The sequence below is a fragment of the Staurois parvus genome, unplaced genomic scaffold (genome assembly GCF_062004578.1).
Source record: "Staurois parvus isolate SC_StPar_1 unplaced genomic scaffold, SC_StPar_1.0 ptg000262l, whole genome shotgun sequence".
Classification (NCBI taxonomy): domain Eukaryota; kingdom Metazoa; phylum Chordata; class Amphibia; order Anura; family Ranidae; genus Staurois; species Staurois parvus.
Window position 1 is genome coordinate 4,486,409 of NW_028318058.1, and position 18,519 is coordinate 4,504,927.

General features: G+C 43.3%; 1 protein-coding gene across 1 annotated transcript in view; it reads right to left on the reverse strand.

Moving 5' to 3' along the window:
• Positions 1–18,031, reverse strand: part of IL18RAP (interleukin 18 receptor accessory protein) — a 54,719-nt gene extending 36,688 nt beyond the window's left edge. Inside the window, exon 1 of the mRNA XM_089681222.1 lies at positions 17,698–18,031. Within this exon, the coding sequence (XP_089537348.1) occupies positions 17,698–18,031 (334 nt within the window). The remainder of the gene's footprint in view (positions 1–17,697) is intronic.
• Between the last annotated feature and the right edge of the window lie 488 nt (positions 18,032–18,519).

The following is an 18,519-nucleotide window of genomic DNA, read 5'->3' on the forward strand; positions in this document are numbered from 1 at the left end:
GATAGAAAACTGACTAATAGATCGTATTCAGAGATTAGTTGTTAATGATTCATACTCTGAATGGCCTGGGGTTGTTAGTGGTGTACCCCAAGGTTCAGTGTTGGGACACTTACTTTTTAATATATTTATACACAAAATAGGGTCTGGGATTAAAAATACCATTTCAATCTTTGCAGATGACACCAAGCTGTGCAGTGGAATAATGTCCTTACAGGATGTCTCCAACTTACAAGCCAACCTCAATGTACTGTTTAATTGGACAACCATGTGCAAATGAGGTTTAATGTTTGATAAATGTAAAGTTATGCACATGGGGGCTAAGAATATGCATGCATCATCCATACTAGGGGGAGTACAACTGGGGGAATCAATGGTGGAGAAAGATCTGGGAGTTCTGGTAGATCGCAAGCTAATTAATGGCATGCAATGCCAAGCTGCAGTTTCTATAGCGAGCAAAATCCTCTCCTGTATTAATAGAGGTATAGACTCCAGAGAGAGAGATATAATTTTACCCCGGTACAAATCATTAGTAATACCTCATCTGGAATATGCAGTTCAGTTTTGGGCACCAATTCACAAAAATAATATTGGGGAACTGGAGAGAGTGAAGAGAAGGGCAACCAAACTGATAAGAGGCATGGAGGAGCTCAGCTATGAGGAAAGATTAAAGTAATTGAATTTATTCTCTCCTGAGAGGAGGAGATTAAGGGGGGATATGATCAACATGTATAAATACATCAGTGGTTCATATAGTGAACTCGGTGTAGATTTATTCACCCTTAAGTTATCACAGAGGACAAGGGGGTACTCTTTATGTCTGGAGGAAAAGAGATTTAATCTCCAAACACGGAAAGATTTCTTCACAATAAGAGCTGTGAAAATGTGGAATAGACTCCCTCAAGAGTTGGTTCTGGTCAGCTCAGAAGACTGCTTTAAAAAAGGCCTGGATTCTTTCCTTGATACACATAATATAAATGAATACTAACATTTACAGGTAAAGTTGATCCAAGGAATATCCAATATCCTGCCTCCCTGCAGGAGCAAATTGGATCATGTTTGCTGGGGTTGTTTTTGCCTTCCTCTGGATCAACTGTGGGTATAGGATTATAACTTTGTTATTATTATTATGGTAGATGGACTTTTGCCTTTTTCTCAGCCAGAATAACTACTGTATGTTGGGGGGGAGGATCTTGGGGCCCCCTTATTGTTAAAGGGGAAATCTAGATTCTGATAAACCCCTCTCCAAAAAACCCCCATATCCACCATTCAGGGTTGTGAGAAAGAGGCCCTTATACTCATAAACAGGGGGACAAGGCACTTTGCCTTGGGGGTACCCCCGGAAAAATACCCCCCCATGTTGAGGGAAGGTAGTCTGGTATGGTTCAGGAGGAGTTGACTGCATGCTAATCCTCCCCCTATTTCCTGGCATGCCAGGTTGCATGCTTGGATAAGGGGATAAGGGTTTGGTATGAATTTTGGGGGGGGTTGGCGTAGGGTCCCTTTTAAAATCCATGCCATACCCTAAGGTCCTGGTACGGATTGTGGGGTGACCCCCATGCCATTATTTTCACTGACAGGCTCCTTTGTTTAAATATTGCTATCAGCTGAGAATCCCTAGCTGACAGCAGAAATGAGTCATTGGTTGTTAGGACACCAGCAGGTGAAGGAATCAAAGAGACATACATAACATTCAGTATAGGTAATGCAGAAAAAAAAGACTGTCAGAAACTGTGGACATAATAGAGAAGATGGATAAAGACTGCAGACAGGCTACAGGCATTGTTGGAGACTGAAAATCTGCTCCCAATCTCACTTCTGGGTTTTTCAAGGGCAAGTACAATAAATCAAGATGGGTCCTTTGCCTGCAGGCTAGACACCAGGGCCCTAAGCTATCCAAAATTAAAAAATGCATTTATATACTGTATTATGCTTTAAATCCAGGACAGTTAGGCAGGGCAAAAATTACATCTCAGGTATCCCAAACCTAAACCTCACCCATAAACACAGGTCTCACCCCAAACCTTGGCCTTTTTCACTGATTAAAAAAAGATTCTCAAATCTGTAAATGTTCTTGACCTGGAAAAAGTAAATAGCAAATAAAAAGTACACAGTCAAGTATAAGTAGCAAGAAAACATACGTAAAACATATGTAAGGAACACTATCATGGTAATCTTGAATTTGAGAGATAACTGTAACCTGATGCTGGTTTCAATATTCCTCATTGTAGCACTACACCCTTAAGAGTTGCTTAGTAATTTTTGGGTTCCATGTCGATCTGGACCTCTTGTTGAAAGCCCAACCTCTGCTGACACCATTGTATTCTTGTGGCCAAAATAAATCACAACTGTAAAATGGCTCACACAAGTTAGCATAAACCAATATAAAGTTTATATTGGAATTAAAGTGGTAGTAAAGCCACTGTGTTAATTTTACCTACAGGCAAGCTTATAATAAAGCTTAATAAATGTATACCCTTCTCCTTTACACCCCTCAAAAAGTCATACTTTCTCCCTAGAAAGTGCAATATTATATATAAACCTTTTTGTGAAATATTACAATAAAATAAACTAAATTAAAACATAAAGTGTTCAAAAAATCACAGAAGTCTAAAAACCAAAAAAAGTGTCCAAAAAGTGTCCCAAAAAAAAATTGTCCAAAAAAAGTCCAAACAATGTCCAAAAAATCCCAAATTTTCAAACTTTTTCATCAAATAAAAGGATTGACTCCTATTCCATCCAGTAAGAACCTCAAAATAAAAGATACAAAATCTAGTGCAAAATTTACTATGGTAATGCACTAGATTTTGTATCTTTTATTTTGAGGTTCTTACTGGATGGAATAGGAGTCAATCCTTTTATTTGATGAAAAAGTTTGAAAATTTGGGATTTTTTGGACATTGTTTGGACTTTTTTTGGACAATTTTTTTTTGGGACACTTTTTGGACACTTTTTTGGTTTTTGGACTTCTGTGATTTTTTGAACACTTTATGTTTTAATTTAGTTTATTTTATTGTAATATATTATAATAAAGCTTACCTGTAGGTAAAATGAATATCTCCTAAATGTGCACCGTATAGGAGATATTCAGGTTTTTGTACAGCCGATGCATGCATGCTGAAGGAATGGCATGTCTGTACCATTCCTTCAGAGCACTATGCCATGTCCCAAGACTCCTGTGTGCATGCGCGGGAGTAATGTCATTTTCGGCTCAGCCAGCCAGATGGCCGGAGCTTGAGAACCTGGAAGGAAGACTGGGTGAAGATGGAAGCCTCTATGACAGGGAGCTGCTAGAGGAAAATTATAATCAAGACTTGTGAGCTGCTATATCAGATACTTCGTGCCAAACCAAAATACAAATTACTGGATCGCCTACACCTAACACATACTTATACAAATGCTCCTAATACATATATTACCAAAATGTGCCGTGCTCCCCTTTCACCAATAGAATTCATAAATATGTGCAATTTCACTCAAATAATATATAAGTGCAATTTTACAAATCCACTATATAAATAACAAAAAAGTCCATATATAATTGTTCACAATTCTTCTGTTCACTTTAATATTTATATATTTATATTTAGTGCTTCTTAAGGATGGTAACACAAAGACATTTAGGGAAAAGGAGGAGTTTACTACCGCTTTAAAGGTAACTTGGTCAAAAAAGAACAAAATAACACTCATATATGCAGCAAATACAATCACTATTGGCAAATATGAGCAAACGTAATTACATTCACAGTAAAGCAACAATAACTGTTAGCAGGCCTGCTTTCAGAAGTAATCCATTGCCTCCAATCTGAGGGGACTGCTGAATCCCCAGTGAGCAGGAACAACTATCAAGAGATAGGTAAGCTCACTGTGGGTCCTCAGAACTAGATGACAAGGATTACAGGTAGATGTGAAGTAAAGAGAATTATCATTTGAAACTGAACAATGTCCCTTTAAAAGCACTACAGTGTCCAGTTGGTGAGAAGCAGAGTTGGTGTGGATTATAGTTCCTCAGGATGGTAACACAAAGACAGTTAGGGAAAAAGGGGAGATTTAACACTTTCCCTCTCGGTGGTAGACCTAAACCTAGGGCAGGCTTGAAGTAATGAATAGCAACAATTGGTATAAGTGTCTATGGACAAAGACTACTCCCTCTGAATATCAAAGGCAAATCGAACAGCAGTAGGAATCCTGCTTTGTTGAAAAAGGGAAACTTGTTGTTTCATTTGGCACTGCTGTTTCCTGGCCTGCAACTGTATGTCCTGCAGTCAGCTTGTGTGATAAACTATATTGCTGATGTTTCCCAACAATGGTGGCTGGGAGAACTAGGCTGCAAATTGAGGCAACTATATGTAATGTTCACAACTATGTGCAGGTTAATGACTGAGGTGGCAAACTGTTAGTATTCACTTGGCTAGTGGGTGCATGGGTCACTCTCATCCGATCAAAGTAGTCCAGCAGATCATAGTGGTCCTTCTTTCCCTGCAGATGGGGTCAGTCCACGGACTCTCCGGTTCAGACTCAGTGTCCCATCTGGTCTCCTGCTGTCAGACTTGCCTGCTGGGCAAACCAAGTGGTCAGTAGGCTCTTTCCTCTCTTCCTCTCTCTCCAACCCTTGCTCCGTGGCCTAGTTTAGCACTTTAGCCATCAGCACACTTCCTTCTGCTTCAGTCTCTCCCTGCACTCTCCTGGCCAATCTCCCAGACTTTGACATTTATATGCCCCTGCACATGTGCCACCTTTCCTGGGAAATGTAGTCGCTGACCACCCTGCTCACCAGCTCCTGCTGTTCAGCATACAGGTTCCAGAGGGCTGTTCTGTCCACGTGAGTGACCCTGAATGGCAGGCCACCACCATCTAATGCCCATGCTAATGTATTGCAAGTAATAACATTTCAACGGATTACATCATTGTAACATCTATTGATGTAATGGTCAAGCTGCAAACAGCAGTTTGCTCTCTTTTCAGCAATGCTTGAGCTGCACAGGCACATTTCTCGGTTGTGAAAGTGGAAAACCCAAATACTCCTGCGCTTAGGGATGGACACTATGTCATAGGGATCACACAACGAGTGTCTTGGAATATGCATGCCTTGCTGCCCTGAAAGAACTGGGGACTCCAAAAGTACTAAATAGAGAAAAACAAAAAAGAGGGCGCACCGGCCTTGTGCATTACTTTTAAAAGTAAGTTTATTGAATTTAAAAGAAGGTATTCTACTCACAAAAGTACATGAATATAAGCACATCATATGAGACCGCTCTGTCCAGTTCGCACTGCATTTCTGAATGGTGATGAGAATGATGGACATCCAAAATGAATGACGCGTTTCGAGGGCTAGCCTCTTCCTCAGAGCCTTTCTTGGTTGTATTGGAGTGACTATGTGGTGCAAGGTCTGGAAATTGGAGCAGCAGACAGCAAGAAAGACCAGAGGTCCAGCTGACCCTACTGGGGGATGATATTAGTTAGAGGCAATAGCCGTTTGGCAGCCTTGGTATGGTCTGATATAGATTTCGGAGGAGACCCCTTGTCTTTTATTTTTTAATTAAATTTTCAATGCTGAAATGTGTTTACATTCTGCTGTCAGTAAGGAATCCTGCTGACAGCAGGTGAGTCATGGGTATTAAGGACATGTGGCCAGCCGCTCCTTAACAACTGGCTATTGTGATTTGTGATTGTGAATATGAAAAAAAGAATTCCGAAATTCGTTTAATATCTTCAGCATTTGTTTTTTTATTCTTGTATTTTTTACTCTTTAATTATTTTAATTCTTTTCGGCATTCGTTTTGTGAGTTTGGAATGGCATTAAATTCTGAAATTAGTTTCATATCTTCGGCATTTGTTTTTTTATTCTTTAATTATTTTAATTATTTTCAGGATTTGTTTCGTATGTTTGGAATGGCATTACATTTTTTTGGTTTAAAAAAAAAGATGAGGGTTCCCCCAAAATTAATACCAGACCCTTTTCTGAGCAGCCTGGAAAGGGGGGATGAGCCAGTGCCCCCCTCCCCTGGACCATACAAGGCCACATGCCCTCAACATGGGGGAGAGTGATTTTGGGCAGGGGAGTTGCCCCCCCCCAAACCATCTTTTTCCAATGTAGATGGGGACAAGGGCCTCTTCCCCACAAACCTGGGTGGTGGTTGTAGGGGTCTGCACAGGTGCGTATTTGCCACGAGGCAAGCAAGGCGTTTGCCTGGGGTGGCACTTTTCAGGGGGTCAGCACCACCCCCCCTTTCCCACGGAAGGGACACTTAGGACAGGGGCTGCTGTGTCTTACCTGTGTCCGTGACTCCGTGTCCCACTTCAATCCAGTCCACAAGGAGGTGCTGCAGGAGGGGTAGAAAGGTTGTCCGGTCCGGTGTCTTTATTTCCCTGGATCTTGGATTGCAATGTGGGCGGGATGACATGCCACCCCTCTCATCTGGCCACACCCCCCAAAATCACTGGGCAGCCTATGACAGCCTTTCCCTCCCTCTCCAAGCTCCGCCTCCTCACCAGTAATTGGCCACAGGATCTGCAGCTCAGGGAAAGCACACAGGCAGAGAGGAGGATCTGAGCGGCAGCGTAGAAATCAAAGAAGCTGATCGGAGTGAGGGACTGGCTGGAGCCAGTGAAGAGGAGGAGAGCGGCCAGAGAAGGAAGACAGCTGATCATTAAGATAAGTTTCTGTGCTGGGTCTGTGCGGCCAGGATCTGGGCAGAGCAGGTGGTGATGCTGCTGCAGCAAGGTATGCTGGCTGTGGATGGGAGAGGGAGAGAGCTGGGCTAAGGCAGGGGTCAGCAATGTAAGCATCATTGGTGTCAGTGGGAATAATAGTGCCCCATCATTAGTGTCAGTGTAGGAGGAATAGTGCCCCATCATTGGTTTCACGGACACCAATGATGGGGCACTATTCCTCCCACTGATATCAATGATGGGGCACTATTCATCCCACTGACACCAAGGATGGGACACTATTCCTCCCACTGACACCAATGATGGGACGCTATTCCTCCCACTGACACCAATGATGGGACGCTATTCCTCCCACTGACACCAATGATGGGACGCTATTCCTCCCACTGACACCAATTATGAGACACTATTCCTCCCACTGACACCAAGGATGGAACACTATTCCTCCCACTGACACCAATGATGGGGCACTATTCCTCCCACTGACACCAATGATGGGGCACTATTCCTCCCACACTGACACTAATGATGGGGCACTATTTCTCCCACACTAACACTAATGATGGGGCACTATTCCTCCCACTGACACCAATGATGGGGCACTATTCCTCCCACTGACACCAATGATGGGGCACTATTCCTCCCACACTGACACTAATGATGGGGCACTATTTCTCCCACACTAACACTAATGATGGAGCACTATTCCTCCCACTGACACCAATGATGGGACACAATTCCTCCCACTGACACCAATCATGGAGCACTATTCCTCCCACTGACACCAATGAAAGGGAACTATTGCTCCCACTGACACCAATGATGGGACACTATTCCTTCCATATTGACACTAACGATGGGGCACTATTCTTCCCACTGACACAAATGATGGGACACTATTCCTCCCACTGACACCTATCATGGGGCACTATTCCTCCCACTGAAACCAATGAAGGGGAATTATTCCTCCCACTGACACCAATGATGGGACACTAATAATCCCACTGACACCAATGATGGGACACTATTCCTCCCACTGACCCCAATGAAGGGGAACTATTCCTCCCACTAAAAAAGAGGTGGAGCTCTAATAGGAAGAGGTGGAGCCTAAAGAGGAAGGGTGGAGTTTACAGATGAAGGGGTGGATCTTAAACAGGAAGGGGTGGGGCAAATTTAGATAGGGGGTGCCCGATTTTAGTCTTGCCTAGGGCAGCACAAAACGAAAATACACCACTGGGTCTGCAGACGGGGGGCTTTTTAGAATCTGGAAGCCCCCTTTAGAAGGGTGCCCTCAGATCCCAGCCCCTCCTATGTGAACGACTGTGGGGTACACTGTACTCCTAGTCATTCACCTAAAAAGTGCCAAAGACAATCAAAACCACAGACACAGTTTTTGAACTCCTTTATTTTAAAAAAACAATGAGAAAAAACCCCAAAACAATGTTCCTAAAGTAAAACCAGCGTCAATCACAATGGACGCTGCCGCCCATCCGAAAAAAAAAAACCAGGCCCAATTCACTATTTCCCTCCTGGCATCTGACAACTCCAATTCCCACTGACGGTACATAAACCAAGGGGGGGTGGTCACTGGTGACAGAAGGTGGCCCCTCTCATTACATTACATTACATTACATTGAGTTTATATAGCGCCAAAGGGTTTGCTCAGCGCTGTACAATAGAGGGGGGGACAATACATGAAACATTACAGCAACTACAAACAGCACACGAGGGGTTATAGGGCCCTACTCTTTCGAGCTTACAATCTAGGAGGGAGGGGGTAGTGGTACAGGAGGAAGTGGCTGTGGGGGATGGAGTGGTAGGAGGAATGAAGGAGAGCAGCAGTTAGGTGAGGGTGGGGTAGGCTTCCCTGAAGAGGTGGGTTTTCAGGGAGCGCCTGAAGGTGAGGAGGGAAGGTGACAGTCTGATGGATTGGGGTAGTGAGTTCCAGAGGATGGGGGAGGACCTGGAGAAGTCTTGCAGACGTGCGTGTGAGGAGGAGACCAGGAAGCAAGATAGAAGGAGGTCCTGTGAAGAGCGAAGGGTACGGGTAGGGTGGTACTTGGGAATCAGGTTGGTGAGGTAGTTAGGGGCAGTGTTGTGAATGGCTTTGTAGGTCAGAGTGAGTAGTTTGAATTTGATGCGTTGGGCGATAGGGAGCCAGTGGAGGGAGAGGCAGAGGGGGGTGGCAGAGGTGGAGCGGGTGGTGAGGTGGATGAGTCTAGCCGCTGAGTTGAGGATGGTCTGAAGCGGGGAGAGCCTGCACTGGGGTAGGCCGGTGAGGAGGGAGTTGCAGTAGTCAAGGCGTGAGATAATCAGGGAGTGCACAAGTAGTTTAGTGGTGTCTGGGGTAAGGAAGGAGCGTATTTTGGCGATATTGCGGAGGTGGAGTCTGCATGTGTTTGTAAGTGATTTGACATGAGGTTGGAAGGAGAGGTTAGAGTCCAGAATGACTCCAAGGACTTTGGCTTGCGGGGCGGGATTGATGGTGGTGATGTTAGTAGTGATGGATAGGATGGGGGGGGGGGCGCGGGCAGGAGGGAAGACAAGAAGCTCGGTTTTGGAGAGGTTGAGTTTGAGGAAATGGAGCGACATCCAGTCAGAGATGTCGTTTAGGAGGTGAGTGATGCGGGCGGAGAAAGTGGAAGTGAGGTGAGGGGTGGAGAGGTAAATTTGAGTGTCATCAGCATAGAGATGGTAGTTGAAGCCGTGGGAGTGTATGAGTTTGCCAAGGGAGGAGGTGTAGATGGAGAAGAGAAGGGGTCCAAGGACAGAGCCCTGGGGGACCCCAACAGAGAGGGGGAGTGAGGGGGAGGTGGCACCATTGTAGGTGACACTGAAGGAGCGTCGGGATAGGTACGAGGAGAACTCTCCTTGTTTATTTAGTGTTTTGCTAGGCACCAGCCAACTGACAGCTCCAGTACCCTGAGCCAAGATAAATAAACAAAGGGGCGGGGTCACCTCTCATTCTAGTGACCATGTCCCTTTGTTTATGAACCATAAATGGGAACCGGAGATGTCAGACCCCGGTAGGCAAGCGATGAGTGCGGACCTGTTTTTTTCTGGGGGGGGGGGTTGGGTCGGCAGAGGTGGCATTCAAAAATGATTGATGCTGGATTTACTTTGGGGTACATTGTGTTTCTTTTGTTTGTTTTTTTTATTAGAACACTTGTTAAAAACTGTCTTATTGTGTTTTTTTTTTATTATTTTTGACACTTTTTGGTGAATGAGTAGGGGGTACAGTGTACTCCATATTCATTCACATGGGGGGCAGGATCTGGGGGCCCCCTAGTAAAGGTGGCTTCCAGATTCTGATAAGCCCCCACTGGCAAACCCCCACAACCACCGCCCAGGGTTATTATTATTATACAGGATTTATATAGCGCCAACACTTTGCTCAGCGCTTTACAATATAACGGGAGACAATACAGCAACAATACAGTTCAATACAAGAGGGTTAGTAGGGCCCTGCTCCTTGGAGCTTACAATCCAAGAGGGAGGGACTAGTGGTACAAAAGGTAGCTGCGGGGGATGGACTGATAGGAGGACTAGAAGATTCCATTAATAGCTGAGGGCAGGATAGGCTTCCCTGAAGAGATCGCCTAAAAGTGAGCAGAGTAGGCAATAGTCTGATAAATTGGGGTAGAGAGTTCCAGAAGATGGGGGAAGCTCTGGAGAAGTCCTGAAGATGAGCATGGGAGGAGGAGACAAGGGAGAGTACACTAGAGCAGGAGGTCATGCGAGGAGCGGAGAGTACGGTGTGGATGATGTTTGGAGACAAGATTGGTGATGTAATTTGGGGCAGAGTTATAATTGGCTTTATATGTTATTGTTAATGTTTTGAATTTTATGGGCAATGGGAAGCCAGTGGAGGGATTGGCAGAGAGGGTGGCTGATACAGAACGGTTAGTAAGGTGGATGAGTCTGGCAGCAGCATTCATGATAGACTGAAGAGGGGATAGCCTGCGATGAGGTAGGCCAATGAGGAGGGAGTTACAATAGTCAAGGCGAGAGATAACCAGGGAGTGAATAAGTTGCTAAGTGGTTTCCGAGATTAGGAACGGCCGTATCTTGGAGATGTTGGGGAGGTGAAGTCTACAAGATTTGGAAAGAGATTGGATTTGGTGCTGAAAGGACAGATGGGAGTCTAGGATTACACCTAGTACCCTGGCATGAGGGGAGGGACTGATGGTTGTGTTATTGATCTTGATGGAGAAGTCAAGGGAGGGAGCACGGGCTGAAGGGAATACTAAGAGCTTAGTTTTGGAAAGATTGAGTTTGAGGAAGTGGAGTGACATCCATACCGATATATCGCTTAGTAGGTTAGTAAGGTGAGAGGAGACTGAAGGGGTCAGGTGAGGAGTAGAAAGATAGATTTGTGTGTCATCAGCATAGAGATGGTACTTAAAGCCATGGGTTGTGAGGAAAAGACCATTGTCGCCATCAAGATGGGGAAAAGGTGCTTAGGGGGGAGCCCCCCTGCCCCAAAGCCCCACCCATGTTGAGGGCATGTGACCTAGTATGGTTCAGGAGAGGGGAGCTCTCACTTGTGTCCCCCCTTCCTGACCTCCTGGGCTGCACGTTTGAATAAAAGTCTGGTATCAATTGTTTTTCTTGTTTGTTTGTTTTTTAACCACTTACCCTCCTAAGGATTTACCCCCCTTCCTGACCAGGCCTCTTTTTGCAATACAGCGCTGCACTATTTCAACTGGTAATTGTGTGGTCATGCAATGATGTACCCAAACTAAATTTATGTAATTTTTTCACACAAATAGAGCTTTCTTTCAGTGGTATTTGATCACCTGTGCACTTTTTATTTTTCTTGCTAAAAACAAAAAAAGACCGAAATGTAAAAAAAAAACAATAGTTTTTACTTTCGGCTATAAAAAATATATAGTAAACTCAAAATTAGTCATAAATTTAGGCCAAAATGTATTCTGCTACATGTTTTTGAAAAACAAAATCCCAATAAGTGTATACAGTATTAATTGCTTTGTGTGAAAGTTATAGCGTCTACAAACTAAGGTATAGATACTGCAATTTATGCCATTTTTGCTATACAGCGCTGCACTAGTTTAACTGACAATTGCGCAGTCATGTAATAAGGTACATAAATGTAATTTATGTCCGTTTTTCACACAAATAGAGCTTCCTTTTGGTGGTAATTGGCCACCTGTGCGTTTTTTATTTTTCACACTATAAACAAAAAAAGACTGAAAATTTAGAAAAAAAAACGATATTTTCTAATTTCTGTCATAAAAAATATCCAAAAAACTAAAATTTCATCCTAAATTTAGGCCAAAATGTATTCTGCTACATTTTTTTGGTAAAAAAAAAATCCCAATAAGTGTGTATTGATTGCTTTGTGTGAAAGTTATAGAGTCTACAAACTATGGTATAGATAATTAAATTTACAGAACTTTTACTTTTCCTCATTTCTTGAGGTGCTAAAATTCCAGGACAGTACAAATACCCCCAAATGACCCCTTTTCAGAAAGTAGACACCCTAAGCTTTCTGCTGAGAGGCACATTGAGTCCATGGAAGATTATTTTTTCCACAATTCTTTGGAATATGACAAAAACATTTTTTTTTACAAAAAGTTGTCACTTATATGATAAATTGCTCACACAAGCAATGGGTATATGTGGAATTACACACCAAAATACATTCTGCTACTTCTACAGAGTATGGGGATACCACACATCTGAGACTTTCTGGGAGCCTAGCCACATACAGGAGCCTGAAATCCAATGACCACTTTGAAAGCCTGAAGGTGTGTAACGTCCTCATTTCACCTCCTCACTACCTATCACAGTTTCGGAGGCCCTGAAATGCCAGGATAGCACCATATCCCCCCCCCCCGAATGACTCTTTTTGGAAAGTAGACACCCCCAAGGAATTTAAAAAGAGGCATGGTAAGTAGTTTTCAGATCTTTCCAAAAACGGGTCATTTGGGGGGGGGGGTGCTATCCTGGCATTGCAGGGCCTCCGAAACTGTGATAGGTAGTCAGGAAGTGTAATGAGGAAATAAAGCCCTTTAAAAGCCTGAAGGTGCTTATTGGATTTTGGGGTCCTGTACTTGGCTAGACTGCCAAAATGTCTCTCACATGTGGTACCCCCATAGAAGTAGCAGAATGTATTTTGGGGAGTAATCAAACCAAGATCGGTGTGATCAGATGCTTTCCCAATATACAAATGGCGTTGTTTATATCCTGTGAAACTGATGAAATGCTCATAGCTTCTGATTTCTTAGACTATAGAGATAATTGGCACCATTGCAGTCTCCAATCAGCTCTATGGTCAACTGGCGAAAACACCGGCTGCATTCTCAGGTTTCCCCGATGGCACGGGACTGCCCAAGAAGGCCGTGGAAGGCAGCGGGGGAGGGGGTCATCTTCTCCCGCTGTTTGTAAAAACAATCTTGCAGCTAATTAGCCACTAGGATTGCTTTTACATGAAAGACGATCGCTGGCTGAAAGAAATTATACCAAAATTATACCTGCAGCTGCAGGCATCATCCTGGTATAACCACTCAAAGTCCAGTAATATACCAGTATGTTGCTGGTCCTTGTTGGGTGTATATGCTATGTTCTTTTTTTTTATGCAGCCTATGGGCTGAATGAAAAAAAGAGAAGAAATCTCTTCCAGAAAAAGGTGTGTGGTATGCCCACCAGAATATACCACCCTGCATCCACCCTCTTCTAATGGTGGGCACATATGAAATGTGCTTTGGCATATATGCTGTTTTTTTAACTGCAGATGAAAAATATCATCCAAACAGCACTGCACACACCTAATTATGTATATTCTAAGTGCAAGACCCTGTTGCTGTCAGAATAAACAAGTCGATTCTGCAGCTGAATGACATTCATGCAAAGAAAACAGCAATGGTTAACAATAAAAGAGTAACTCAATAAAACAACTTTTTTTATTGAAATATGTGCCAAAAAATATTATAAAATATATATGTCGAAGCATAGGGGTCATATGCTATGTTATTTTTTTTATGCAAAAGTTTGTGGTATGCCCACCATTAGAATATACCTCCCCCGCATCCACCCACTTCTAATGGTGGGCACACATGAAATGTGCCAAAAAATATAAAATAAAAATTTTATAAAAATAAAATATATATGCCGAAGCATAGGGGCCTTCCACCCACTTGCCACCCCAGGCCCCCATGCTTCAGCATATATGCTCTTTTTTTAACTGCGGATGAAAAATCTCATCCACAGCGCTGCCCACACTTACTAATGTATATTCTGTTGCTGTCAGAATAAACAGGTCAGTGCTGCAGCTGAATGACATTCCTGCAAATAAAACAGCAATGGTTAACAATAAAACAGTATCAATAAAACAGTAAAATTGTAACAGTAGAACAGTAACAACAATGACAACAAAAAAAACTATAACTATTTTTGGTTTTTAAATTAGTTTTTTTATTTGGACTTAAATTATTTATTTTTGGGGGGTTTTTTACATTTTTTTTTAAACAGATTGTAGGGTCTCTCAAAATGTGATAGCCAGTTTCCTGACTACCTAACATCTTTCGAGATGCTGTGTAACTATGTGCCCTGAATTGTGCTGTGCTGTACCCTATACTAATATTCCACTAGTGTATGGTAGCAATGGAAGCAGTCCTTGAGGCAAAGACCAGGTTGGCCAGGACAGGAGGGACAAAAAAAGCGGGTGTCGCGTCTTATTCCGTGTCTGCTATGGACACAACATCTTTGGAGTGACCTTTGGGTTGGGGTAACAGAGAGGACATCGGAAAATGCCTCTCATGCAGCCAGCTAACTGCATATGGATTTGAGGATTGGGCCACAGCACCTTCTGGATACAAAAGGGCCGTGTTGATCTCTTCCTGGAATTTTAGGCAGGATCCACTTCGTCCATTTGCTTTGTAAATTACAAAATCGTTATATATAGCCAATTGAAATAAATAAATAGAAACCTTTTTGTACCAGTGTTGAGCTTACCGGGAAACTAGGTATGGATTAATCATTTGGTCGTTGAAGTCCACCCCTCCCATGTTAAGGTTATAGTCATGGACACAGAGGGGTTCCTCAACAACGCCAGATACCGTATAATTTGGACTGTCACGTCTGTGTGGATGAAAGACAGGACAAAAACATCCAGTTTGTCCTTCCAATTCACTGTGAGCAATAAATCATTCCTCAAGCAGGCTTTCTCCCCCTTTCTAAGTCTAAGTAAGTCTAAGTATTTACAAGCCGTTGGGGGAAGCCCCGGCGATTAGGTTGCATGGTACCACATGGGCCAATTCCAAGATTGTACAAGTGTCTAAATAGTGGCACGCTTGTATACAAATTATCCACGTATAAGTGGTACCCCTTTTGGAACAAACACAACACCAAGTCCCAAACTATCTTGCCACTGCTCCCCATGTAGTCTGGGCAGTCAGGGGGCTCTACTTTACTGTCTCTTCCCTCATAAACCCTACATTTGTACATATAGCCTGTGGCCCTCTCACAGAGCTTATATAATTTGACCCTATATCTGGCATGCTTGCTGGGGATGTACTGTTTGAATGCAAGGCAGCCAGTAAAGTGAATGAGGGACTCATCGAAGCAGATGTTCTGCTGGGGCATATACACATCTGCAAATTTCTCAGTGAGGTAGTTTATGAGGGGCCGAATTTTGTAGTGCCTGTCATGTTCAGGGTGACCCCAAGGATGACAGAGTGTGTTATCACTGAAATGCATGAAGTGCATTATCGTCTCTATGCCTGTTCATGTCATCAGAGAACAGGGGCATATGATGAATCGGGTCTGTGGACCAATACGACCGCTACTCATTCTTTTTTTAATTCCCATGTTGAGGGTTAGGCCCGAAAAAGTTTTACATTTGGAAATCGTAATAGATTCCATGCAAATGGTTTGGCAAGGTTTGAATTTGGGTTTGCGGCAATATATTGTTGAGCATATAAATTGCTTTGCCCCACAATCAAATTGTACAAATCTTCAGTGAAATACAGCTCCATAAAATCAAGGGGAGTAGTTAAATTTGCTGTTTCCACCTGGATTGCGGGTTGGGCAGTGAATGGGGGAATCACGGGTGCTGCAGAATCTGTGGGCTGCCAATCAGGATTTGCAAGCACGTCTGGAAGGACACTAGGTGCTCTACAAGCCTGTGTGTGAATTCTTGGTGGTTGTGAGACAATACTTGTGCTCGCCACCGCACCAGCTTGTACTGCACTTATGGGACTTGCCACATCACCAAGTGATACTGCAGTGCTGATATGAAAAAGACCTGAATGTACTAGACCGCTGGTGCTTGTCAGTTCACCAAAAGGTAGAGTGGCACTAGTACTGGCACTCTGCTGCATATGAGACAAGCAATGCGATCCTAGCACTTCAGCTTCATGGGATCCGGTACACCTGATATTAACAGGGACCTCTTTTCCATCGTCCGAGCAACCTGTCAGGGTGCCACTGCTGTCTACAGGTTCGTATTTTGAGGCTGATTTTGTCAGGGAGTCTTCCCCTTTGCTCTCATCTGAAATGCTTAGAATCCTGTTGGCCTCTTCAATAGTGTAGCTTTTGTTGGACATTTTGTGCTCTAAATTTACAGGTACCTAGTGTAACTCACGGGAAAAAGAGCACCTGGCTGTCAGGGACTGCTTGAACCGCTACAAAAAAATTTACCGGCAATTGCTAACAGAGATCAGGCCTGATTCTGTAAACACTGCAGTTTTGTGTTCAATGTATCACAGGTGACAGTGATCAGAAATTATACTGACACTGCACTTCTTGTTAGGGGTGGGGGAGAGTTGGGGCTAAACACTAGTGCTGGCAGCGAACGGGGATGATCCTGCTAACACTGCATTTTTGGGGACACTAATACTAAGGGGGCACTGGTATAGTTTTGTTCATGATCATTATATTGATCTGTACAAACACTATACTAGTAATGATGGTGATCAGTGACCTATAGCGTGAGTGCGATCATGTGGGGGCAATCTAATGCTAGCTGACCCTAGCTGGGAGGGACACTAACTGACCCTGATGCTATCTGACCCTATCTGATGTCGCTAGTGGCCCTAATACAGTGATCAGTGAAAAATACTGTACACTGACACTGTACTAATGGCACTGGCAGGGTGGCAATCAAAGGGTTAAATGTGGCAATCAAGGGGTTAAAATGTCTCTATCTAATGTGTGTGGGCACAGTGTGCTGTTTTTACTCATGTGTGATGTCTTTTTTCTCTCTCTGGAACAACTTTATGATCACAACCATAAGGGATATGTTTGGAGAGGGGTTAACAGCAACAAGAATACCATCCCCACTGTGAAGCATGGTGGTAACTCACTGATGTTTTTTGGGGAGGTGTGAGCTTTAAAGGCACAGAGAATCTTGTGAAAATTGGTGGCAAGATGAATGCAGCATGTTATCAGAAAGTACTGACAGACAATTTGCATTTTTCTGTACGAACGTTGCACATGGGATGCTCTTGGATTTTCCAGCACAACAATGACCCTTAGCACAAGGCCAAGTTGACCAGTGGTTACAGTAGAAAAAGATGAAGGTTCTGGAGTGGCCATTACAGTCTCCTGACCTTAACCTCCCTAGCGGTATGATTATGTCAGTATTTCTGTGCTGAAAGCAGTACATTGTTTTCAATGGAAATATGTTGTTTTTTTATTGTAGGCCTGTAATTCTTAGGAATAACTCACTGAAATCTATTTAAACAAGAGTCTAGTAGACATCCTGGCTGCGATAAAGTTTAACACATTAAATCATAAATTATAATATAATAAATAATTATAAAAATAATTAAATTATAAATAAAATAATGTAATTAAATCAAACACACAGAACTCTGTCCAAACAAGGATACAATATTATATAGACACTGCATATTGTTCTAGAAAACATCCCGAGTGTGGTATATCTTGTAACATGGGACTGTACAAAGTCCAACATCACAATCAGGACAGTGGAACCTCGTTTCTTTGCGGATCTCTTTTTTCGAATCTCATCTCGCCGACAGCAACATACCATGCACATACGTGTAGGTGCTGCCTTTTTTTGGGTTGGTGGGATGTGGTCCATAAAGTGATGTCCAGTCAGGCGTTCTGGGTTGACAAATCCCACAGCATGCCATCCGGATCTACCCACAGACATTGATGGCGTTTGGTGTTTCAGGAAGATGGATTCTGCAACTTTCCAAATAAAGTCCGCATGAAGCACAGGCTTGTCACTGTTTTTGCGGAACAGAATGTAGGCATTCCACAAGCACTGTTCTAGAAGATGCCGGAAAATGTTTTCGTAATATTTCCTCTGCTGCTTTCTCATTGATGGATAGAAAGTCATAACTTGGTCAGCTCTGTCGACACCTCCCATGGTGTTATTGTAGTCAATACGGTGGCTTCTGAATGTTTTTCCCACCTTTTGATTGTACCATCACTGTGGAGGCATTGTGAATGGTACTCATTAAGCACACATCCTTTTTGTCTCGCTGTCTCACTACCATCATTTTGCCTTTCTGCCAGGCAACTATTTCTTCAGACTTCAGTTTGCTTTTTCCAAACATTGATGGCAGGTTGCGCCGGTTAGCCCTAACGGTTCCATAGGCATCCGTTTTGTGCTGCAGAAGAACCTCATAAAGTTCTGGCGAGGTGTAAAAATTGTCCATTGTTGCACAGTAGCCTTGATTTAACAGAGGCTCAATTAGTGACAGAATGGAAGATGTTGCCATTCCATAGTTGCTGTACTTTGGATCAAATTTTGTTCCTTTGCTGGTGTAAATAATTGTGTTCCAGATGTAGCCAGTAGAGCAGCGGTTCTCAACCTGGGGGTCGCGACCCCTTTGGGGGTCGAACGACCATTTC